The sequence below is a fragment of the Canis lupus genome, chromosome 17, assembly GCF_003254725.2.
Source record: "Canis lupus dingo isolate Sandy chromosome 17, ASM325472v2, whole genome shotgun sequence".
NCBI classification, from domain to species: Eukaryota; Metazoa; Chordata; class Mammalia; order Carnivora; family Canidae; genus Canis; species Canis lupus.
The window spans coordinates 28,885,857-28,912,540 of record NC_064259.1 but is presented as its reverse complement, the minus strand read 5'-3'; the positions used below and the strand labels follow the sequence as shown (position 1 = coordinate 28,912,540).

Below are 26,684 nucleotides of genomic sequence, written 5' to 3'. Positions count from 1 at the left end.
GAGCATCCCATTCTTTGGAATGAATCATGTTGTATGAAGTTTCAGAGCCACAGGTCCACACCACCTGGACAATATGCAAAGGATGAGTGAGGTTTCTAGACCCCCAAAGGCAGGTTCCCAAGCTTCATAGCTGGCTTGTTCTGGAACACCATCAGGGTGGCCTTGCTATCTCACAGACACGCAGAGCTGCTTGCTCCCAGGGTTCACAACACACAGAGGTTCGGAGGTTCGAGGGTGGGGGTGGCAGGTGGAGTGCAGCACGTCCCTTGTCCCTTCGAGGAGACCAATCATTTCTTCCTCCCAGTAAGAGGCGCCCAAAGGCCCCAGGGGGCAGTCTCCCCCTTCCCCACACCACCCCTCACATGCAAGGACTGCTGTTTCTTTAAATCCAGCCTGCTCCTTGAGGAAACTCCCTGGCAAGTGAAAACAGCAGCAAAGGTAAAAGAATGCTGGGAATTTGGCTGCCGCCTGCAGTATTAGGAAGAACAGCAATTACTCAACTCTCTCCTAGTGTCAGAGGCAGAAATGAGCATGTGAATTTGGGCAAGTTTTGGCCTGTCTTTGCTCAGGCTTCTCCCCTTGCGGTCTCTGTCACCTACCTACCTCACAGTCATTGTGATCAATGAAGCAAAGGAGGGAAATGGAGAAAGAGTGAAGAACAGCACATTCATGAAAAGAGAGGCTTAAATTCTATCCCAAATCCAGGCTGGGCCAACAGTCACCAGGGCTTAAAGACTGCCAGCATTTAAAGACGTCAATACTTCGCAGTATCTGTGTTTTGCCCTCTCTACCGCCTCACCATAAACCAAACTATGTGAGAACACTTGCTCTTTTCCTCCATGCCCTTCCAACTACAGCACTCAGCAAAGAGTCCTGTAGACACGACCACTCTTCCCTTCCCTGGCTCTGCAAACACAGGGTAATATTTGACTCCTGTGCCACACACGTAGGTTGTAAAAACCTAGATCTTAGGTCCTAGATCTTAGGACCACAGGGGCCTTAAGATATCATCGGTTCAGTTCCTCTGCCTTCAGGTAGGCAACTATTTAATTCTCTTTAGACAAATAAGGCAAAGTCAAGGGAGGTGGAGAAGGTTTTATCGGAGTTACTGAGCTACTAAGGGATGAAAGCAGAACTGAAGTATGGCTACTCGGGCTCCTGCATCACGGTGTAGTCTCACATGCAAGAATGGTGTGTGGTTATCTTAAATCCTTCCTGCAACAAACTGGTATATATATATGAACCTATTCATTCTTTTGATGAAAACATGGAAATTTATTTTGCCTTTCATTTTTATGTCATAGTCTGTTGTAATAAATTTTCCTAAAATCTGTCTGAAATAGAAGAACTCAGTAGTTCTGAAAAACAGTCTTCCTTATACCATTTAAAAATCTTCATACTTTGGTTTTCAGGGACAGAACTATCTATTGGTCCCTTTTTCCTTATGCAGAAGGAAATGTCTGCATCTTCAAAAAAGCAAAGCTGCCAACTATGCAAAGTGAGGGAAAGGGGAAACCATGTAAAGGTTTTCCAGATCTACATTTGACCAGATGATGGAACGTTCCATCTGTGTGGATTTATCAATACACAGTGAGGGAACTGAGCACATACATCCCATGTGTACAGTTCCCCACGTGTTATAGGTCTGAAGTAGTCCAACTAATTCTTAATATGGAAAGTCTAGCTTGGGTCAAACTTCCTGAAGTTAGCTTTACCTTGTTTTGGCAGGTCTTTTGGAGTCTTAAAAAAGAAGTATCACAACTCTCCAATTCTGAGATGCCTTTTGTTTTATCACAGCTGTGTACCATTTTGCTTGTGGCCTTTGGATAAGAAGCTAAATAAGTTACCTCTTGTAGACCTAGGACTTTGCAGGCTCAGGTTTCATTCTGCCCTGCCAGAAATTCCTTTCTGTTTTGAATCTGAGATGTTTATGGTTTTTGTTTTGAAATGCTAAATAAGACAAGCACAGTCTCTAGTTACAGCCTATATCTATTTTTTTTTTTTTTTAACCTCGCTATAGCTAGAGTGGCTGGTTATTAAGGACTAAGGACTCTCCTAAAATTTCCAAAGAGCAGACTCTTCAAGTGATCTTCTCAGGAACTTGAAATGTAAAATAACACCTTCAAATATAATTAACACTTAATTTTCATTCTTAAATGTTCATAAGACAAATGTTCCCAGGCGATTTCAAATTAGGGTGTTATTTTTGGATCTAACAAGCATATCCTTAAACAAAACCCTGAAATTTCAAAGTTTATCTTACCTTGCTTGTAGGTTACAAGTTTGAATACCAGCACTTTTGATGAAAGATAGAGGCACTACAATGATAGGTACTAAAAGAGTTTCTGGAAGAAAATTCAATTTCTACCGTGTGATAATAAGGTTTGGTTGTCAAGATGAAAATAAAAAAGAGTTGTAAACTATCGATTGCAAGGATTGTATCTTCATCAAATTCTTTCTTCTTGTTCCATAAGAGGCAGTATAAAGCATTTGCCTTGTGAGTCCTCAGCCCATATTTACTGGATAAAAATGATACTCATTAGCAGATATGAAGACAGTGCAGTAGTTCTGTCTTCCTAAAGCGGAGGCCACACCTACACTAGGAACTAAAGAGACAAGAACTTCAAGTATTTTAATTTTAGGTGTTGTTTCTCAGCCTTCCACAGTAGCACAAAGATACTACAGGGAAACCACAAAGCAAGTCCACGGGAAAGCCACAGTATAAGTCCACATGAAGGATGGCTGGAATGCATGGGTTCAAGAAAAGCAATGCAGGTATCCTCTGTGCTGCACACCACCTCCTGCACATTCCTAACCTGTCCTGGCCCTTGAGCCAAGGTGGGACTGCCACTGCTTCCTTCCTTCCATAAGTACAGTGATCCCAGCCTGGCCCTGGTGATGCTCCTGGGGTCTCCCGTATCTCCAGTGATGCCCAGAAACCCAAAGAAAACTTTTAACAAGAAAAGGAAATTTAATCCGCTTCCATTAAACCATAGGCCATCAATATCAAGACAGGTCACCTTTTAAAAAGTATTAGTTTGAAATAGCTCTTTGGTACTAGAATTCAAACCACAAAATCAAGCAAATGTCCACATTCTGCTGAAACAGCAAAGAGGCTGAGAATTACAGCAGTACTGGATGTGAATGTGAAGGAGCTGTGTGTCACAAAGTGGTTTTTTTTTTTTAAACTTATACATAAAGCTAACAAAGAAGAAAATAAAAAAGGGAAATAGAATGAATATTAGACTTAACATTTTATTAAAATCCTGTAGTGTACCAAATACCAGGATTTACACTACACACACCAACACACACATTATCTATGCAATTACATATGTGTATGGCTATATATACATATGTATACATATTTATATGCATTCTCTCCAATCCTCACTATAATGTCTATTTCACAGAAAGCTATCAGTATTCCATTTTTACAGCTGAGGAAACTAAAGCCCAAAACAATGAGGCAAGTTGGTTGTTCAGTTAAAAAATAAGAGCAGAGATTTGAACACAAGGTTGTCTAGTATTAAGACCTTTTTTTCTTTTTCCTAAAACATCCTGCACAGAGGAGCAGGAAGGAAGAGAGCATACCCTCAGACTTTGTTGGTCCCGCCTCCTGCCCCCCACTAAATCCTTCCTGGTAGTTAAAAGTTAGGGTCCCTCTTAATGGCTCTTGAGATGCTCAGCACTTCCTTATCTCAGGGCTTAACAGCTGTAACTATCTTAGATACAACTGTCTCAGCTATCTGCCATTAGACTATGGCATCTATGAAAGCAGGGTCCCTATCTGATTTTTTTGGCTGAAAAATAACCATAATAGCAGGTAACATTATCAGGTCTCATATGCCATGCTCTGTTCCAGATGCTTTACTTTACATGAACTAGCTCCTTAAAGCATGCCCCAGGGTCAGAAGCTTTGGCACCACCAGGGAGTTTATTAGAAATGCACCATCTCAGACCTCTTGAATCAGGACCTCCATGCTGAATGAGATTGCCAGGTGATTTGTATACACGTTAAATTTTCAGAAGCACATTTTGTCTCACTCAATCCTCACCACACACACACACACACACACACACACACACGCTACCTACTGCTATTTGCAGATAGGGAAACTGAGGCTTAGAAAGATGGCATCCCTATAGTGTAGCCCACAGACCAGACCCATCGCAGCTGCTCAGTACCTAGTAGGTGGAAGGATGTCAGGGCAACAGGTAGGCAGGAGAGGACAGGTTAAACGTCTGACCTCTAGTTCTGTGTAGTTTGTTCTGACTGCAGCAGCAGGTGGACTGGGAGTCCCCAAAGCAGGTGAGCTGCAGCTACACAAGCTGCATCCTTAGCTCAAGTTGGGTCAAATCCTGTGGTGACCAGCAGCATAAACACTCCAGGAGCCAGGGGCAAACTCTTCCTCCACAATATACTGTGAAGGAAAATGTAGTCTTTAAAAAAAAAAAAAAAAAAAAAAACCTATTTATTTGAGAGACAGAGAAAGAGCAGGGGGGGAAGAGCAGAAGGAGAAGCAGACTACCCACCAAGCAGGGAGCCCGACACAGGGCTTGATCTCAGAACCTGAGCCAAAGGCAGACACTCAACTGACTGAGCCACCAAGGAGCCCCAAAAATGTACAGTCTTGATTACAGTGAGGTTAGGTGCCCTCCCCTTCCCCACATGAAACATCAGCCCACAAATAAATGGTTACATTTATAACTCCTACAACTTAGTGCAAAAAATGTCAGGTTCCTCCTTATTTTTACCCAAAATATACAATTTGGACAAAGTTTAACAAATGGGCATGAAAAAGGCAGCAAGCAGCTTTAGAGGCCCCCCCCCTCTTTTTTTTTTAAGATTTTATTTATTCATTCTTGAGAGACACAGGCTGAGGGAGAAGCAGGCTCAATGCAGGGAGCCCGATGTGGGACTCGATCCCGGGACTCCAGGATCATGCCCTGGACTGAATTGATTCAATGCACTTACGGTGTTGGGGTAGGAGGAGAGAGGAGGGGACCTGACCCTGATCATTTGCTCCTTCTCTAAGAGCCCAGACTCCTTAACTACTGACGATTATTACTTCAGGAGATGAAGAATAAGCAGAACAAGAGAATGCACCCATATCAAATTGTTTTACTTCTACTGATTAGTACCTTCATTGTTAATAAGCGTTTACCACCTGCTAGTCACTCTTTCAGGGCTTCATTACAATTCATTCACTGAGTCCTTACAGCAACCCTATTATTAACCCCACCACACCGGTAGAAAACAGAGATGCACAGATTTGACCTCAGAAACCAAGTTTCTAACCATGACATACTTTTATCAAGATACAAATCTTTTGCATGGGGAATTAACTGGGGTTGGGGAAGGGAGGTACGGGATTAAAATCTGTTCATTTTGTAAAAGGAAAAAAGGATCCTTTAACATTTTTTTTTCCATGAGGGCCCAAAATGAACACTTAGAGGTGTTTACTTTGAGAGCTTTTTTAAATTTAAGTATATTCAACCACTCCTCTGACCAGAAGACCTAAGAGGTCTTGTTACACACAGAGGTTTTTCGTAATTTGACCAGGCTAACTGGCCAGGACAAGCAGCAGAGAGTGGGTGAGATTGGAAGATGCTTGATATAAAGGGACACCTCTCAGCTCACTGCCCACGCTCATCTGTCTAGTGGAACAAGCTAGAACAAGGAGAAAATCACTCTGGAAAGGAACCTTGCCATTTTGAACCACAACTAGTAAAGCATTAAGAATGCAGCCTCATTCTTAGATGTTGGGAAACACTCTGATATATGCTACACAGGCCCTAAGAAGAATGAAAAATGAGCAGGAGCCCATCCCCTAGCAAAAAAACAAAAACAAAAACAAAAACAAAAACCCCAAAAACTCCTATTCATACTTTAAAACCTAGTTCGAATTCAAATTCTTTTCACCTTTGCCACCAGAGCCTGAAAAGATCATTTCAGATCCTGTGATTCCTGGGACAAATTTTAACCACCTATTTCACTCACCAACTAATTATATACACACACTTGCAAAATCATTTCTACTTGGCTTGAACTTGCATTATTACGTAGACTTTTTTTAAAGATTTATTTATTTATGCGTGAGACACACACACAGAGAAGCAGAGACAGGCAGAAGGAGAGCAGGCTCCCTGCAGGGAGCCTGATGTGAGACTCAATCCCAGGACCCTGGGATCATGACCTGAGCCAAAGGCAGACACTCAACCACTAAGCCACTGAGGCGTCCCTAAAACGTTGACTTTTTAAGGTTCTGCTACCTTACTCTTTCTAGAGATGAGAAGAGTGCAGAGGGTAGGGAACATCTGAGAGGTCCCTAAGCTCCCCAGCTGCCCCCAGCCTCTCAGCAGAAGGCCTTGTACAGAGTAGGAAATCAATGAGTGAGTGAGTGATTTCTCTGTAAACACAAGTCAGATCTGAAAACTCAGATTTGGAGAATTCAACCTCTGAGAAGTAAGGCTTTTAGTTTGTTACTCATGTGTGCTTGGTTAGTCCAGTTTTTTCTTCGAATAACTGAGCCATACTGAGATGTCTCCAAAATCCTGATACTATGTGTGCCACATATGGAACGCTGTTATTGGAACCTGCTTCACCAAACAAACTTGACCTTCCATCCATCTTACCATGGCTCATCAGATGGAATTCACACGCTAAAGCAGCACTGCCATCCCGCATAGTATGTCCTAAGCCTGAAAGATGTTAAACACACCCAAATTTTTTCAAGAATTTCACAATTAATGTCTGGAATGCATTTTTGGATTAATCTTCAAAGGATGACACAGTTGCCCTAAGATGAATTCAATATTTTTCCTTCCTCCCATTTGTTATTCTTTGGTCCTCCCACTCCATTATCTTTTTAGGATCATGGATCATCTACTTATTTCTCCCAACTTCACAATGCCTATCTATCCCCAGCATCCCGAAGCCATTCCTTTGTTTATCCAAGTCTTCACATCGAATCAAGCCACGCAGAACACAAACCTACACCATTTCACTAAATACCTTCCCTCACTGGATGTAATGCCCACAGTTTAAGGATTCTTCAGACAATTTTCTTCATAAATTAACCTATTCACAACTGCACTGCCAACATAATTGCATGTGGATTCTCCTGGTCACTGCTAAGCCTGAATTAATGGCAGCATCCATCTCTAGATGTGCAATTTTTGCCTTTCTGGTACTATGCAATTCACTTGCCCTTTGCCAAGTGTTTTATGTGACTGGATTCCTGAAAAAGTGAGGATTCTATAAGCTTGAGAGTCAAAGGAAGGTCACCAAGGCCTGTCATTTGTATATGTGCAGTGAATAGTCTCTCCATATTTTGTCAATATTTACTTCTGGGAGGAACTAATTATTTCCTTGTTTATTCGCGTCGGTTTATCTTCCCATACCCTAGTTCTGTAATTTTATAGGCCCTCTGCTGGTTTTCTCTGAGAGCTTGCTCTAACTGAAGAGATGGAAAGCAAAACACATTCCTCAAAAACAAGAAATCCTGGGTGTTTCAAGTTTTCTAATACTAATATAGGAGTATTAACTTTGCCCCTCCCCTCTTTTTAATTAGTAAAATTAAAATCCATGGACTCTTGACTCCAAGTCCTACATTTCAGAGCAATGAGAGGAGATCCGTGTGGCTTGTGCATTAACCAAATGGTCGGGTACATTTTCTGGCCTCCTGCGGCCTGACCTCAGATCCTCCATACATTCTTTTCCAGGGAGCCATCATCTCCCTCCCAGACAGTGTCTTGCAGGGTGGTGAAAAGAAATTATAACCTTCTAAAGGCAACAGTGTCAGAAAACAACATTCTGTTTGCTGTAAGCACTCACCACATAAGCAGAGTATGCTTTTCCTTCTCACTGCCCCCATGAATATTAGGTGCAAGGAAAAGTTAAAATACCCAGGAGAAATAAAAGGACTATATTTTGAAGGAGACAGTTTGGTAGATCCCAGGGTAAATAAAACACACACACACACACACACACACACACACACAGAAAGTTCCATAAAGATGAAGCTACTGAGTAAATATGCACTGGAAAATAGTTGGTACTTATCTATGACAGCAATCACCTGGCTCTAATACAACAAAGTTCTCAGGGCAAAGCCACTCAATAATGTCTGCCAGGTTCCAAATCACTGTCCTCACAAACTGTCAAACTCAAGTCATCATGTGCCCTTTTATTCCACAGGCAGAGAAGGCTGCTTATGCTCCCCCTACCTTGCCCCTATCCCTCACAACAGAAGTATGATGTACTATTCACATAAGAGGGGGAAATGGTCTTCACCCCCATCTCATCTACTGTACAATCAAAACATTCTTCCTAGAACATCACACTTTGGTAATTTTTCAAAACTCTGTCTTTGATCTACCATCCAGTCTTCTTCCTCAGGAGTTCAGAATCCAAACTTGTTTCTCTGGCGATGTACCGGGAGGCAGGCAGCTGAGCCAAGGAACAGGCTGCTCAGGATGTCAGAAAGAGCAACAAGGACTCATGTAATGAGTGGAAATAGTAAAGAGACTTGTGCCCTCCTGGGGGCCAGAAAACACTTTTTAGACTGAGAGAGAGCAGGAAAAAAGAAAAGAAAAGAAAAGAAAGAAAAGAAAAGAAAAGAAAAGAAAAGAAAAGAAAAGAAAAGAAAAGAAAAGAAAAAGGTAGGTGCTTGGCTCTATGCTCACTTTTTAAAATGCACTTAAACCCAAAACATTTTTTTAAAAAAGGAACGGTTTGGCTGATAACAACCTAAACAACGGTGAAAAGATGACCACGTGTAGTGTGCATGTCACATGACTCACAGGACACAACTCTTCACATTTAATCTTTCAGAAAATATTTTTTTCTTCACTATTCCATGGAGAAGGTTGTTCATCCATTTGCTCAATGCACATTTATTGAGAACCTATTATGGGCTGGTATGCATTAAAAACTGAAGACAGTGAGCCACAGATTGGAAGGTGTCCATTATTGCTCCTGACTTACCTAACTCATTATGTGAACCACAGTTAAAAATACATGACTTTTCCCCCCACCACAAAGCCAGAACGGAGAGGAACACAAATAAAAACTACTGCAATTTGGCAAACAGAGCAATGTAACTAGTATTTATGTCCTCGAAAGCAGGTAGATTAGTCATGATATTTGTACAACATGCAATATGATTTCTCAGTGTAGCCAATTAAATAAGTTTTCAAAGCAGTTTTCATTAACAGATACAACCAGTAGGGGTCATTTTAGTGCAAAAATTGCAATGAAAGAGACTTCAACATGAATAAAAGATATCAATTCCTATTCGTGTCAGTTATGATAATCGTGCTTCAGTGTGTGAATTTCTGAATAAAAATGGAAACTGAGGGAAAAACTAGCCATTGAGAAATTTCTTGCAAACAAAAAAAAGACAGCACCTTTCTGATAACTGACATTTAAAGACTCCGCTAATCTGTAAACGGGGAAAAAAAGGTCACTTATCCTATGTTTTCCATAAATCTCGCAGTAAAGTGAAAATACTTGAAATTTTACAGACAACTGACAGTATCTGTGTAAATCCAAACGCTATTATGCCAGGTAGCACTGTTCCTCTTACTTTGGTTTAATGGATTTACAATACAACTTAACGGATTTCAGAATTCCAAAAAAAATTAGATTAAAAAAATGCTGAGCACCTAGTTTGGGCAGCTGAAAACAGTCCTGATAAATGAAAAGTGTTGCTAATTGAGATATAACCATGGAAACAAATACTTCCAAGCATCTTCAAGGCTAATACCAAGTGCATGGGGTGTTACCAGAAGAAAGGAAGCTAAAAGGGATCGCATCATTTCAGAGGAATGAAAAGCTCACCAGCAAATTGCCAAAATAACTCTATACTGTGATACCAGAAGATTGGTGCCAAAACACTGGGTTACTGGGAATGTGCCCCGGGCTCCACATCTCCTTCACCAGATATCCATCAAGAAGAAACAAAACAAGGGTTAGAATTGTTAAAACCTCCAAAAGTCCTTCTGAGAGCATAGCAGTTTCCACTGCAGTTAACCTCGTTTCACGTTGCTTGTTCTTTTTAGATTTATGGAAGGCTGGCTTAAAGTAAATTATACACTCCAAGTGGTGGGATCCAAAGATGGATCTTTTAGTCCAACTCATTCAGAATTCCCAAAAATCAAACACACAAAATTGTATCGAAGTTAATCTCCTGGCCATTTTTTTTTTCCTGATGGGAGAAATAATAACACATGTTTTAACATGGGACTTAACACCAGGGCAGAGGCTTTTGTGTTTCAGGCACCTAAACTCTTCTAACCCAATGTCCTAAGGGTGCAACAGGGCATGCATGGCCCCTTTCCTCAGAGGAGAGCTGCCTTCACTCCTTACCGCCCACTAGCTTCCAAACCAGAAAAGCCTCCTTAATTTTCCAGAACTGTCCAAACTCTAAAAACTACAGGTATAAATAAATGTGTGTGTATTTAAAGAAAATCACGGAATTGACGTCTCTTAAGAGACCCACTGTAACCTTAAGATTGCCACCAGTTTTTCAGTTACCTCCGCACGGGAAAACATATACACGCACACAGGAGGATGCCTCAGAATCAATCCTCCCCTGGTGCCCTGGGTCCGGCTGTGAGTCCTGAGGAAGGGATCAGGTCAGAGGTCGCCTGTCCCTCCTCCTCTTCCCCCTCCTCCTCCTCGCTGCTCTTCCAGAAGTAAGGCAGCGGCTCTGCACCACGATGCCCCAGAACAGCATCATCACCCCGACGTCAGCCCAAGCAGGGATCCCGCTTTCAACTGGTGCTCACCGAGTCCTGCCCATTATTAGCCAGAGAGAGAAAGAACTCCCTGCCTCTCTCTCCTGTCCCCAAACCAGACCAAGCACCCGGAGGCCGAGGCAGGCGGGCAGGGCTCAGGGATCCACCCGACGACGGGAGGCTCACTACTCTCACCGCTTTCTCCCTCCGTCAGGCTCCGCACCGAGGTGCACAACGCCTGGTGGGAAAAAAAAAAAAAAAAAAAAAAAAAACCAACAGCAGAACAGCCCTCGTTGTCAAACAAATAAACAGCAGGAAGCGGCCACACGACAGAAAACACGCGGGTATCTGATCTTGAAGAGCAGTCGTGAACAGTCAGCAACAACTTTTCACTCCTGGGCGCAACACCCACCCCCCACCCCCTCCGCCCCCATTCACAAGAGAAAGCCTTCGGCTGTTCTCAATAGGCAAATAAATGAGTAACCACCGTCTGTAACTTCCCCTGCGCTGACATATTCCGGAGCCGAAACTGATTTACATGCGAAGGAGGAGGAAGGGGGTGAAGGAAGCGCGCAAGGGAAAAATAATACGAGTAACACTGGGAGTGTGAGCAGAAGACACGTCTCCTCGCCAGCAGAAGAGGGACTTTGGAGAACGGTGCGCAGCACTCGGTTGCACACTGCGCCAGTGCGGGAGGGCGGCAGCGGCCGGACTCCCCCGGGGCCCGCCGCGCCCCCACCTCGCCGCGCGGGGCCCGCCCCCTCCCCGCAGTCCCGGCCCGAACCGCCACACGTGCGCGGCTCTCCGCGCGGCCGCCCTGCCTCGCCCGCCCCCCGCCCGCGACGCGACCCCCGCCTCGCCGAGGGGGGGGAGGGAGGGGGACGGGGGGGAGGGAGGGGGACGGGCGGGAACCGGGGGGCGCGGGGGGCGCGGGGGCCCCCTCCTCCCGCGGAGCCCTCTCTCCTCGGGAAAGTCTCGGCCAAACTTTGTTGGGCGCAGCCAGGTGGGCGGGGGCCCGCGCGGGCGGCCGTACCTTCGCAGACGCCCACTTCGTACTCGGTGATGGAGTCGCCATTGAGCGGGGGGCGGATGACACAGCGCAGCCCCCGGTCGCAGGCTCCGTGGAGCCCGTAGGCGCCGCCGCAGCTCTCGTTCCTCTGGCGGGCGCACATGTAGCAGCAGCCGCAGACGCCCTGCACGATGCTCCCGGGGCAGCTCCTGGGCTCCTCGCACTTGGACTCGTCGCAGGGCAGGCAGACCAGCGCCCGGGTGCCGGAGCGCGCCAGCAGCAGCAGCAGCCCCAGCAGCGAGACCGGGAGGTGCCCGCAGCCGGCCAGCCCCCTGCCCCCCGCCACCAAGTACATCCTCCTGCGCCGCCGCCGCCTCCTCCTCGCAGCCGGGCCGGGAGCGGGGCGGGCGTCCTCCCCTGCGCGGGGCACACGCGCCGCCGCCGCCGCCGCCGCCGCCGCACCCGCACCCGCAGCCCGCGGTCCTCGCCGCCCCCCTCGGGGCCCCCGGGGCGCGCCTCCCCTCGCGGGGCGAGGCCCCCGCCCCCTCTGCGGGCCGCGCCGACCCGAGCCCACTAGCGTTGGCGCCAGCGGTGGCTTCCCCTCCTCCTCCTCCTCGTCCCCGTCCTCGTCCTCGTCCTCCTCCTCCCGGGAGGGAGGGGAAAAAAGAAAAAAAGTTTCCTCCCGGCAGCTCCGGTTCAACCCAAACTTCTGGCGGCGGCGGCGGCTGCGCTGGGCTCCAGCCCCGGCCGGCGGCGCCTCCTCCCTCTCCTCCTCCGCGTCGGCCGGCCCCGCGGCGGTGGTGGCGGCGGCGCAGCCCCCGGGCCGGTCCCCGCCTCCCGAGCCGCCGAGTGGGCGCGGTGGCGCAGCACAAGGTCCGCGGCGTCCGCTCCGCGCGCCCCGCTCGCCTCACTCCTGCGCGGCTCCTCCGGGCGCTTGTTTATGGCTCGAGCCTCCGCCGCCCGGGCTGCGCCCTCCCCCATCCTACCTCATCCCCCAGACCTCGCCCCCCCGCGCCGCGCGCCGCTCATTGGCTGCCCCCCCACCCCCCCACCCCCGGCCGGCCGGCCCCCTCCCCTCCCCTCCCCTCCCCTCCCCCGCCCTCCCTCGCGGGCGGCCCGGCCCTTCCTCCCTCACACGCCTCCTCCTCCTCCTCCTCCTCCCCCCCTCCTCCTCCTCCTCCTCTTCCTCCTCCCCCTCCGGCTCCTCCGGCTCCTCCGGCTGGAGCCCGGCGCGCCGAGCCTGCCCCGCGGCCGAGCCTTCGCGCGCCTCCCGGGCCGGGGCTCCGCGGGCGCGCTGCGGCTCGGCTCGGCTCGGCTCGGCTCGGCTCGGCTCGGCTCGGGCTCGGGGCGCGCACCGCGGGCAGCGGGAGGCGGGAGGCGGGAGGCGGGAGGCGGGAGGCGCCTCGGCCACCGCGGCCGGCCCGGGCGTCCCGAGGGCGAGCCGGCTGCCCCTCCTGCGCGGGCTTTGGGTTCGGAGAGCCGCGGGGTCCGCCGAAGCTCGGGGCCCGGGGCGGGGCGGGTTGGGGGGGGCGGGTTGCTGCAGCCTTGGCTGAGGCACCCTCCGGATCGCAAGGGGAGCCGATGCACGGAAAGCTCCGCAAGGGGATGAGAATCCATCTTCCACCCGGGCTGGGGAGAGACTTTGTAAAAGATATTATGTAATGGAGTCTCGGGAAGCTCGAGACGCCTCCAGCGAAGCTGCTGGTGAATTAATTAAGTGCTTTGAACGGTCTAGGTAAATATTCCGCAGGGGGTGGGCAGGACGGTGGAGGGCTGCTGCTGCAGCTCGAGTTGAATTTTAACTGTCCACATCCTGTGTGTTTGGTCGCTCTGCTGTGTGTGCGGAGGTGCTATGTTACGGGAGGGGGGGCGGTGAATGCAAAGTAGCAGAGCTGAATTTCTCCCCCTTGGGTAAGGCCAAACACTGGATTACTACAAGTCTTGACATGATTGGACCCGTGTATCTCATGCATCATTAATGTCATCTGACATTGCCCTGTTCTTTCCCAAGCTCCTGGACAGAAGCGGTGGGTTTGTTTTTTTTCCTCTCTCTCTCTCTCTCCCTCTCTCTCGTTGGCTTATTTACTGTGAATGTATTAATAAAGAAGGTATGTGGCAAGTATTATTTGTGATAAACCTGGTAAAGAAGTAACTGAAGTGATGCAAAATGCGCTGTGTGGAGATGGTTGCTCTTCTGTAGCTGTCAGAAAATGTTCTCGAAATGACAGGCTCTGTAATGACCCACCATTCACAGGATATGTACCAAGGTCAATAAAATTAGCGAATTAACAAAAAGTGACTTGCCTCTGTATAAGGGAAAAAAAAAAATCAGGTCCTGTGGCAGGTGTGAGGTAGGAATGGGCAGCAAACCTTCTGATCCAGAATAGTCTGGCTGCAGAAAGGTGGCAGCCAAGTGGATCCTGAAAATCGTGACTAATGAACCAAAAGTTAATAGTACAGCAATGTAAAGAGAAAGGAAACAAAGATGCCTTTGAAATTCTCTGTTTTCGGAACAAATTTATACTTATCCTAGATATTTTGGATTTAACCACTCGAATTCTGAACCAAAAAGCCAAAGTTAACCAGTGCAATAGTCCCTAGTCACTGGCATCAGAAAACTAAGCATTTCTCCAACCATTTTTCTTTGTCCTGAGGCGAAGAGACTCATTAACTATTACTGATTATCAGTGGGTGATAGGATGTTCAAAAGTAGAAAGGGGGAATGAGCATCTCATTTTCTAGAAGGGTTTAAAGAGATATTGGTATGACTGGTTTCCAAAGATTTGTAGAGGCAATTCCTGTAGTAGTGTAGGAGGTCAGATTAGATGCTCTCTAAAAGACCTTATACCCTGAGATTCTATAATTGTAAGTATTGGTGAAAACATTTGAAATATGCTTGATTTTCTATTAGAATTCAAGAAAGATAAAACACACAACGCCGTGAAACAAGATTGTTGCTTGTACTCCAAAAAGGCACCAGCACTTCACTGTGGGATTTGCCAACAAACTGTCATCATTGTGCTGTGTTAAAAGGCCTTTACCACTCTTGCAGAGAGGTTATCTATATTTCTGTTCAAATGCAAGTATAAAGACATTATTAAAATATAGCAGATAACATTGTAGGACTCACCGGGAAAAGCCAAGGTCAGGTGATGGAAAAAAATGCGGGAGTGAGAAAGCTGTCGATTGAAAGAAGGATCATTATCAAGGTCTTGCTTTTGTGTTTGTGTTTTTTATTTCTTTAAGGCACTATATTAAGGGTCAGGGGAAGCTAGAGATTGAACACAGGCAAGGGATGATATCGAGGTCACCATCCATCGTTCCTGGGATTCCAGAGGAAGGTAGTCAAATACAAGGTGATAAAGGCTGGCTTCTTATGGGAATTCAGGTTAACCTTAGAAAGGACTGGAGAGATTCCTAAGACTAGGATGGATGTATGAGCTTAGAAAACTCAAGTTATATGTGGTCTTGTACCCTAGAGTTCATAGAGAAGCAAAGGAGAAAACAGAGTTACACGAAGCCTGAAACTAATAGTAAATAAGAAGCCAGCAAGGGCCTGGGAACTTCTCTGAAACCAGTGTGTGAACTAGGAGCTCAGTTATGAAATAGCACTTTCTTCCCTGAGATCCAGGAGGGACTATTGGGTGGCCAAAAGTCAAGGCTGAGTGAGATTAAAGCCCAAACACAAAAGAATTCCCTCATCTTTAGAGACCAGAGTAAAGATACAGAAGAAACGATAGGTGGGCCCAACATGGTGACAATTGGGGGTCAAGGGAGAAAGTGCACTGGGAGGGATTACGTAGACTGTAAGGCATATACACATGTTAGAGCCATACATGGAATATGGTCTAAGGCCTCCTCCTCTGGGAAGTGTCTTGAGCTTATTTCCTGATCTATAACATTTTGTAAATACCTCTGCTTGTAGCATTTATCAGGATATATTATAAAACCTTTTCTAAATAGGTCTGGACCCCACTAAATTGTCAGCTTATTGGAAGGGGAGCATGACTTGGAAGAATGTATGCGTGCCTGGATGAGTTGAAAAAGAGAGGGAAGGATTATAGGCAAAAAGATGAATGTTCTTGCCTGCAGCCTTTCTCTCTTGGTCTTGGTAAATGCCTCTAAAATAAGCCCTTGAAAGGGTGGTTGGGCAGGAAGGGGCCTTCCAAATTGGGGGTAGGTGGTTAATGCACAAAACAAAATCCCACAGGTCTAAAAGGAAAGAGAGTTAGACTATACTTCTGATGGAGGTCTGGAAGAAGAGACAGTCCGCCCTCTATTGGCCGTTGGGGGGGTTGGATGGGAGGAGTTTGCTAACTTCTTGAAAAAGTCTAAAAGTCAAATGCCCAGTTGGGGACCTAGAAGAAAATGGAAATAAAAGAGCAATAGACAGTCCACTGGTATTAGAGCCCTCCTCTTTGGTATGGTGCCTAGTTCAACCTCTCCACTCTAGTCCCACACTGGGATGTTTGTGTTTTCCTGAAATGAAAAGAAAAACGTAGGAGTTGCCTTTGGAGTCTGAAAAACATATTCTTAGAACTGAATTGCACCAGAGGAAAAAGTATCATTGTTTTCTAAAGATGTTGCATACATGGTAGAAAGATCTATGAAGAAACCAGGACAAGAAACCTGTTCCTTTCACCTTCTCCAACCCGCCCCACCCCCCTTGGCTCTGGTCTCCCTCAGCTGGGCTCACATTGGGCTTGGGCCCTTTCAGTGGCAGGGAAATCCCTGCTTTGGGGGCTCCGCCATCTGATCTTGGGCTCTGGATCTGGTACTTGAGCTAGGGTATCACAGTCTAGTACCCAATTTTACTAAGGGAGTTCCTGTCTTACCTACCCTGCCTACGTACGGCAGCTGCTCCAGAGGTATTAGAAGAGCAGTAAGGCACACAGGTTCTCTTCTCTCTCGTGCTGTCTATAAAAGTTTGAACGAGATATTTATGCTTTCTGAATCTGTTTCTCCCTTGTAAAATGGAGACAAATTTGAATACTACCCACACAGGATATAGTGTGGATAAAAAAGGTTGTTCTCCTTTAATATTGTTATTTTTAGAGAGCTTCTCATTGAGTTTCTCCTTAAATTTTACACTTAAGCTGGAATCCTTGCTATGTGATATCTCAGTACCTATTACTGTGTGACATCTGCCTTGTTTCCCCCTTCTTATGATCTTTCTGTTGGTCCCACTCTGGCAGTCTGTCTAGCTCTGGGGTTGTAGCCTTGGTGATATTTTCTTGGACCTATTCCAGTCTTATTTTAAAGGTTAGTTCATTAATAATAGTTCACAGCATGTATCATCAATAATAATGATAATAATAGTAATAGCTAACCTTTGTAGAGTGCCTGCTAACAAGCTCTTCACAAGGGTTACTTTAATTAATGTACAGAAGAGCCCTATAAGGCCAATGCCTGATATTACCTTCAATGCCTAAATGCTGTCTCCCCTTTATAGCTGAGGAATCTGAGGCACAGAAGGCTGTGTGGCTTGCAAAGTCTTAGAGCTCTGTGGAGGGCTGTTGAGTTAGGAACCCAGTCCTATTATACGGTAAGAGCCTGTGTATGTAACTGCCTCAGGCAGTAAGTTGGGAGTGGTAAATTGCTTTTCTTTTCAGTTTTACTGTTTTTTGCAGACCCAATTTAAGATTTACATCTATGACAAGACCTTGCCTTCTTTGTTAATTTGCATATGAAAAGTTAAAATAGTGATTGGTGTTTTTTTTCAAAATAGAAATAGCTTCATTGTTTTCCTAATTATTGAATAAGAAATATTTACAAAGTATTTACTATGTGTATATTTGCTTATTACCTGAGAATACTACCATGACTAGTCTTCACTATAGCCGGATGAAATAAGTACATAATTACCTGCATTTTACAGGTGGAGAACCAGAGTCACAGAAAGGTTAAATAACATGCCCAATGTCACAACGATTCGAAAGGAAAAATTGGGCTTCAAACACAGGTAGTATAGCTCCAGAATCCATGTTACAGACCACTACTTCTAATATATATTCTTTACAAATATGTGCTCATGGGGATTGGGGGGGGGGGGGTATGAGAAAATATAAGCAAGTTTAAGAAGAAAAAGAAGTGAAACATCACCTAAAATCCAATAATTGAAATATTAACCATTAATAACATTTCTTACACATCCTTGAAGGCTTATTTTCCCCTTTAAAGTATAAAATATAAAATGGGATACACATCCTGGTTTATAAATGTTTTTTCACTTATATGTATAAATGGCACATTGATCTTTAGGATGAAAACTGCTTCCTTTTTATTACTACTGAATATTATTACATTGCATGGATATACCATATTATATTGAATAATGCCATATTAATATGCCTTTAGGGTTTGTTTCACACATTCACTGTTGTAAACAAAGCTGCAGTGCATTCCCATTTAGCAAAATCTTTAAACATTTGTCCATTGACTTCATTTAGTGAATTCCCAAAGTGGAATTGCTAATTGTGGATCAAAATGTATGCCTATTATTTACACAGCCAGATTGCCTTCCAGAAACTTTTATCTGCACACTCCCTCAAACACTTAGTGAAAGTGCTCAAATCATTCTTATAATGTTTATTTTGGAATTGCCTTGTGTAGTCCCATGGGAAAGTAAGCTTCATTGTTTAACTACCATATATGACTCAATATATTATAACTCAAGTAGATTACCTTCCTCATTCACAAGACTTGGCTCAAACTTAATTTTTATAATCTCTAGTAAATTCATCCTCAAAGGATGGATACTTGGGAATATTTAAAAGAACTGACATATGTTCCAGAGAAAATATGTTTTAAAAAAGAGTTTAGGGGCACCCGGGTGGCTTAGTTGGTTAAGCGTCTGCCTTCAGCTCAGGTCATGATCCCAGGGTCCTGGGATTGAGCCCCCCCCCCCTCCCCTTGGGCTCCCTGCTCAGCAGGGAGCCTGCTTCTCCCTCTCCTTCTGCTTCTGCTCACTCTCTCTTATTCTCTCTCTCGGTATGAAATAAATAAAATCTTTTTAAAAAGTTTTTTTTAAAATGGTGCTCATTTCACAATATTTTACAAATATCAAATCATTATGTTATACAACTGAAACTAATAAATGTTTTATGTCTATTATATCTCAATAAAAAAGTGATAGACATTGGTGGTTTCCATGGAACCAGCATTCATCTTTTCCAAGTAACTGCTGACAAGGAGACATCGTTTATTTGAATTGTAAATTCTGATATGATAATGTTCATCAGAATATTGGTATTTTTATATTCATATCCTATATATCATACAGATGTTTTGTCATTGAAATGAGAATTTATTACCTGTTTTCTGGAAAAATGGTAGTGCCCATCAATTTTTATGTTCCTTCTTTTCATTCTGGACACACAATAAACAACACTTAGCATCTTCTTTGTGGTTAGACAGAGTCATGGAATGTGGATGGAAATGTGGCTGGGGATCTTGCCTTGGCTGGCCTCAAACCTCTCCACAATCCTGAATAATTTTTTATTCTCTCTGTTGGCTGGCTGCAGAGCATGCCAGAGAGGACCTGAGGCACCAGACAAATTTGGAACTACCAAAGGGATAGAACCTGGATTCCTCAATAACTATCTGAAGCCGACCTCCTATGTACAGACACGTTCACATACATAGACCTCACTGCAATCTCAGTGGATGGTGATGTTAGTGAGAAATGAATCTTTACTGTGCTAAGTCACTGAGATTTGGGGTTTGTTGTAGTGGTCAGCTCATCCTAACATATTTTAGCCTAAACAGAAATAACATTAACTGTTTATTCAGGTTCTAGCTATTATTATATATTCTCAGACAAAATGCCATTTTGACATGCACTTATAATCAACATGCCTTTGTTTGACCATGGAATGATGTGAAATGATTATGTTACTAATTCTGGCATTTACATTTTTTTATTATTACAATGTTCTAAGATCTTAGCATTTTCTTAGGACTGAATCGTGGCAATTTAAATAAATAATGTCAAAAACTTTCCACTTAGTCAAATGAGAAGGTGGCCTCCTCCATTCTGCTACCCAGTGAGAGTGAACTTCCACACTCTCATACTGTCCCTGCCCAATGACTTTATTGTGGGTTACCAAGGTCCTCTGCACTCAGAAGATGATGAAGCTCTTCAAACCCTCATTCTTCTCTGTTTTTCTGTATCTGACCCCCTGTCAGAATATATTACTTCCTCTCTAAGCCTTCTTTGCAATACTGTCCATGTATGTCGCCCTTTGAAGCCTCCCCACCCCAAGTATTACCCTCATCAGGTCAACATCCACAAATTTATTATGGACTTTAAATCAGCACCTCCTTCTACTTATCATTTGGACTTAATGAATATTCTAATATTTTGGTATTGGATTCTAAGGCCATCACATTCATATTCTTTTCCATTAATTAATTGATTAGTCTTGATAATCTTATTAGCTACGTTGGTTGTTCTTCACAAACTTTCTCAAGCTCAAACTAAAGTTCATTCAACAAAACAAGTTCATTGACCAAGTGCTAATTGCCAGCAAGCTGTGACCATGTAGACTAGCAAGAAAAATGGAAGATTGGGTTCACAGGGCATGAAGTTATTCCAAGAGTGTCTCCATTATCAGCTGATTATTGTCAAAGACCATGTCATGTTTCTTGTTTAGATTTGCCGAGGAGAGGAGCGAACTAGCAATGCCAATCACAGGTGTTTAAGGAAGAAGACTAGTCAATTTTTTCCTTGACAAATTATTGACTAAATCAGGAATATCCTCAATGATCATGAGACCTTGTGCCGTAAAGTGCTCTAATGGAAAGAACATGATCTTGGGAATCAGATTGACCTGGGATGAAATTCTGACTGTTTATTACTGTCCATGTGGCTTTGAATAAGTTTATAATAAGCTTCATTTTTCTCATCAACTACTTAGGAAATTGGCATCTACAGGATTCTGAGCATATAATAGATACTTAATAAGTCTTCTAGCATGTTTAATGATGGGATTTTTTAAACCTGTAATAGGTTCAAATATTCACTAAATCTTTGCTATTTTCCAAGCTTTTAAAATGCAGTCTAGTCTGTGGTTCTAGAACACAGTAGTACTTCTGGCCTGTGTGAGGATCAAACCCAAGAGTTTCACCTCATAGTGATTATACTCCTTACACTCTGTACTTCCCCTAAAGTCTGTACTTTTCATGTCTGTCTCACCACTTATAGTGCATGATTCCCTATAAGGCAAGATAGGGTCTTTGAAGCCAGCACGCTGGATCCTACATTTCTAATCACTACTCTGGTTACAAAAATAAATGTCTTTTCTTGTGCTTGAGGGGCCCACTGTCTAGCATGGGCAACTGGTAAGTCAACAGTTTCAATATAGTGTAATAGAATTTTATAAAATTAAGCCTACTTGAGAAAATTGGATACAGTTTCACAAAACTTTTTCATGAATGAGAAGCGAGTCAGGTTGAATCTTGAAGGAAGAATAGACACTAGGTTTAGGGGACAAGAGAGGGAGAGGAAGAGATTCCAAGCAAAGAAAACAGTGGCATGCCTAGAATAGAGCTTTGTACACAGTAGGCATTTAATAAATGTTATTGAAAGAAGTAAGATAACATGTGCTTTTGCTGTGGGAAAATGAAATTTGAGGGCACTGGAAATGTTAGGGCAGCAAATGTTAGGAGACAAGGCCAGTAAGGTTGGACTGGACCATAGAGGCATCAAATCTGTAGGAAAGATTTTATTTTTTATTTTTAAAAGATTTCTATTTATTTATTCATGAGAGACACAGAGAGAGGCAGAGAGATACAGGGAGAGAGATGCAGGCTTCCCATGGGGAGCCGGATGTGGGACTCGATCCCAGGAGCAATCCCAGGACTGCAGGATCATGCCCTGAGCCAAAGGCAGATGCTCGCTCAACCGCTGAGCCATCCAGGCGTCTCTGTAGGAAGGAGTTTAGACTTCATCCTTTAGGGGAATGTTTGGAGATTTTAGAGACAAGTGACCACATCAGGTTCATATTTTATAAAGATAATGTATTTTCTTGACTTTAAGACACACTTTAAAATATTTTAACAGCTCTGAATGTGGGATGCATCCCACAATTGATGGCATATCATAGTTTAATTGGTAGCTTATTTTCTTTTTCAGTGGTATATAAAATAATGTGGCTTACAAGTTAAAGATATTTACTAACAAGTTGAAATTATGGCAGGAGAGTAGCAGGGCGACAATGGATGAAAACAAGAAAACTAGTAGGGAGACTTACCAAATGGCACAGCTGTGAGACAATGAGTTGTGAGATAAAGCCAACATGCCACAGAGATTTTGAAAATCCAAAACAGGTGAAGAGTTCCTGAGTTTCACGGGTCAAACTTACCTTGCAATTTTCCATTTTGTTCTTTACCACATGGTTAGAACCTGAAAAAAGCGTTTAGCTCTGCATTAAAACCATATTTTCTCAGATGAACAACCTAAGCATAAAAGTATTATTTAGCATCTATAAGTCATCAGCATTTTGTAAGGAAAGTACTCACTGAGGCTGGAGACCCTTTTAGTACTCTACCCAGGGGTACCTGTTTTGTGTCCAGAGATTTCTTATAGCAGAAAAATATATATTAAGTATTGGAAGAGGCCTCAAATATGTTCAGGTTCAATTCCTTCATTTTATAGATGAGGAAAGTGAGGTCCTTCATGCTAATCATGTTCCATTTGCTGACTCTTAGCAGTCTCACATGGTACGCATGGTGTGTGAGGCATAGAGCCCTCCTTCGTCCTCCTCAGTATCAGCAACTTTGTTGTTTATCTACCTCTGGATTAGTTCTGTCTCCAGTTCTGCTACTGAGCAGACGGTGCGAAAGGATCTTTTGCCTTCAAATGCCACAATATAGCATTAATAAATCCGGTATTAGTTTTTCTCTCTTCTTTCTGACTCACTCTATAGCTGGAATCATATTCCTTTTGCCTACACAACTGTCTGTCTGCATCCTAACCTTGGCTGATTAGTAGTGATGATGTCTGGGATTGCGCTCTGTTGTCTGGACAATTGCTGCTTGAGTTCTGATGGGCACCACCTGTCTTTCTGTGCACCAGCTACTCTCATAGCACCCTGAGGCACTTTCACCTGGTCCCAGAGTAGAGTCTCTAGAAAACAAGACAGCCCCACTGTTTTTTCCCTCCATCTAATTCTGGACTGTTTATATAGCATGCTAAGTCTGGTCCTGTTGAATATTTACTCCTTTCTCTAAGCCCCAATCCCTAGGACATTTATTCACTATGAAAACCTCTTTCTTACCTCTCAGAAACAGTGCACACCAGTTGGATGTGTGGGGCTGCATCCCTTCTTATTGGTTGACTCAATTTATTGCTTGACTCCCCAATTCATTGGGATTCCTTCTAATTGGCTTCACTGGTCAGGCATTTGTTCTGATTAACCAGTGACCATACAGTTTCATTCTTAAATATTTTAAATGTCTCCTCTGCTTCCTAGTAACCATTGGGTGAGCACATGGAATCATATATATGCTAAATGCTTTGCATATATTATCTCTTTCAATCTTCATAACAATCTCATCTTATGGTATGATCAGACATATATTTTTTAAAGATTTTATTTATTTATTCATGAGAGAGAGAGAGAGAGAAAAGTAGAGACACAGGCAGAGGGAGAAACAGGCTCCATGCAGGGAGCCTAACATGGGACTCCATCCTGGGTCTCCAGGATCATGCCCTGGGCTGAAGACGGCACTAAACCACTGAGCCTGCCCAGGCTGCCCTGATCAGACATATTTTACAGAAGAGGAACTGAGGCTCAGAGAAATTATATAAATATCCCAAGGCCTGTGTACCTGAGTCAGGATTCAGATCCAGGTCTTGGTGACTTCATGCCTCACTATGACATTGTAGTATCCTCTATCCAGTACCAAATCATCGTGCATTGACTCTGATCTGTTTATCTTACTCTAGGATTAGACCGTCTTGGCTAGGCTGTTTGGTACTTCCATGTCCCTCCTCGAAGATTAGGGCCATAGCCATTTACCCGTTGAGAACCATGAGTTTACCCAAACCCTATTTACTGATCCAGCTTCTAGGTTTTTCCCACCCCCTCAGCATCCAACTAACCTGCTCCTCAAATATCTATGGTGATGCATAAACTGTCAGACATGTGTGAGGATTCAAACGTCTTTCTTTATTCTCCTGTTGTTACATTCTAAAAGCCACCAAAGAACTAAGGAGACAGTTCCATTTGGTTCCTGATTTATTTCTCACTCTAGAACTCTATTTTTTAGTTGCAAAAATGAAATGTGAGGAGCATAAGCCTATCATCAGGGAAGCTTGCCTGCAGAAAGAGTAACTAAACATACATTTAAAAAGTGCCTCACAGTGAGTCTGGTGGTTAAGGTTTGAGCAGATTATGAAATCATGTAATATTGCAAGTAATATAGCTAATACTCACTGAACACTTAAAATGTTCTCAGCTCTATTCTACATGCATTATATGTGTATATCCTCTCATTGAATCCCCAATAACCCTACGCAGTAGGGACTGTTATCATCTTCATTTTAGAGATGAGGAAAGTAGGCACAGCATAGTTGAGTAACTTGTCTGCATCACCCAGGTTCTGAATGAAAGAATCAGGGTTCAAAGAAGGCACCCTGACAGGCTCTTAATCAAGTCTAAAGATTATAATGCTTTATTTAAACAAACATTCAAGAATCAGAAACATAGATGAGTATTGTTTTTCAAAGCACTAACATTATCACCTTGGGAAAATAAAGCCCATTTTCTAAGAGAGTTGCCGTTTCTCAAAATATTTTTAGAACCGACCTCTGATCTGATTACAAATTTACAAGGCAATTAGACTTGTTAGGTTCATACCTTAGTTTTGATTAAAAATGTAAACATAGTTCTATAAATCAATAAAATTGATGGACATTGCCTCCCCCAAATGGAAATACATAAGGAAAGGTAACTCCCAAAAGAAGAGATATAAATGACCAAAGCACATATGAAAAGATGTTCAACCAAATATAGTCAAAGACATGCATATTAAAATAATGAGAAAACACTTTTTATCTGCTAGGTTGGCAAACATTTTTAATAATTGGCAATATTCAGGGTTAGCAAGGATGGGGGCAATAAATAATCTTATTACTTATTGACAATAGTATAACTTGGTATAATTTTTCTGGAAGTCAGCTTAGCAATACATATCAAAATATTAGTTGGACATATCCCTGATCCAGATATCACAATTTTAAGAATTTATTCTAGGAAAATAATTCTTACTCTAGGAACATTTCTTATTCAAAAAACTCCTTTCCTAAGAAGAAGAAGATAAGGTCAAGTGCACCAATATCTTGCAACCAGGATGTCCATGATAGTCCTGTCCATAGTTAAAAAATTGGTAACTGGGATCCCTGGGTGGCTCAGCGGTTGAGGAACTGCCTTCGTCTCAGGTCATGATCCCAGGGTCCAGAGATTGAGTCCCACGTTGGGCTCCCTGCAGGGAGCCTGCTTCTCCCTCTGCCTGTGTCTCTGCCTCTCTCTCTCTCTCTTTGTGTCTCTCATGAATAAATAAATAAAATATTTTAAAAAATAGATAATTAACTAAATGTCCATTAACAGTGTGTTGATTAATCTATGTAATGGAAAATTATAGTTATTAAAATGATGATGTGTGTTAGAGAAATATCCACAGTATAGTGTTTGTTTTTATTTTTTATAGTGTTGATTTTTCAAAAGCAAGTAATATAATAATATTATAACTATAATTAGTGTAATACAATCATATAAAATTATGGTAGAATCTCATCCCATTTTATTTATCTCCATATCGCTCCACCCACAAATACACAAATACAAATAAATATTCTGGAAAAGCTATTCAGTAATATATTAAGGGTGATTATTTTTATGTTAAGACTTCATGCAATTCTTTTAAATTTTATTTTCATACCATTATAATTTCTTTATTTTATAGATTTTATTTATTTATTAATGAGAGACACAGAGAGAGAGGTAGAGATATAGGCAGAGGGAGAAGCAGGCTCCCCGTGGAGACCTGGGTGCAGGACCCCAGAATCATGACCTGAGCCAAAGGCAGACCCTCAACCACTGAGCCACCCAGGCGCCCCCCCCTTTTTAAAGATTATGCCATTATCATTTCATGCAATATATTCTTATATTGTTAGGTTTTATAATTAGGCAAAAATAAATCCATTTATATTCGAAAAAAAAATTCCTGATACCTAGCTGGGTCATTCACAATCTTTACCAGACATAGTGTGCAACAATTTTGGACAGTATTCAAAATAAAAAATGCACAATAAATGAAGTGAGCTTGCCACTAACGTCATTCTTTTTGTCATGTGAAACACAGATCAATCTCAAAAGAGAATTTACAAGATTGTTTAGTAACATCATTGAAATCAGAGTCTCCAAATGGTGACTACGTATAAGTGCTTGATGCTTATTTGAAGATAGAATACTGGACTGTTTGTTGACAAAATCATCTTGCCACTTTTCCTGTTGTGCCTCATATACTCTTTTTGTTTACATCAGTTTTCATAAAAAAATTGAGATAGCTGAGCCCCAAAGAAATTTTCTCACTCGGTGGCTGAACAAGCCATAATTTCTTTAGCTTTGGCACGCATCGGTAAAAGAATGCATATTTTTACTTGCTTGACCAAGCTCAGGAATCTGCAAGTCTGCTAACATTGCATTATGTGGATGGTGCCCTGAATAATACCATGTGCTCTGTCGCAAAAGCCGAAGATGCGCTTGTGGAATTTATTTTATTCCGATTTATGAGGACTGCTGCACACAAATAGATTATTGTAGTGTCTGTGATTAATGGGACACCACACGGCTGCGTGGACTTCATAAATCATTGGATGCAATGTCTGAGTGAATTTTACTTGCAAAATCAGTTTCAATCAGCT

At 43.2% G+C, this 26,684-nt stretch overlaps 1 protein-coding gene across 3 annotated transcripts in view; it reads right to left on the bottom strand.

Moving 5' to 3' along the window:
- Positions 1–12,159, bottom strand: part of CRIM1 (cysteine rich transmembrane BMP regulator 1) — a 184,606-nt gene extending 172,447 nt beyond the window's left edge. For 2 of the 3 annotated variants that reach the window (XM_025454192.3, XM_035700380.2), the window contains exon 1: positions 11,780–12,156. In XM_025454192.3, coding sequence (XP_025309977.1) covers positions 11,780–12,110 — 331 coding nt within the window. In that variant the 5' untranslated portion in view covers positions 12,111–12,156. Of the gene's footprint in view, positions 1–11,779 lie in introns of all 3 variants that reach the window. The other variant, XM_025454191.3, reaches the window with a different exon arrangement.
- Positions 12,160–26,684: the final 14,525 nt, after the last annotated feature.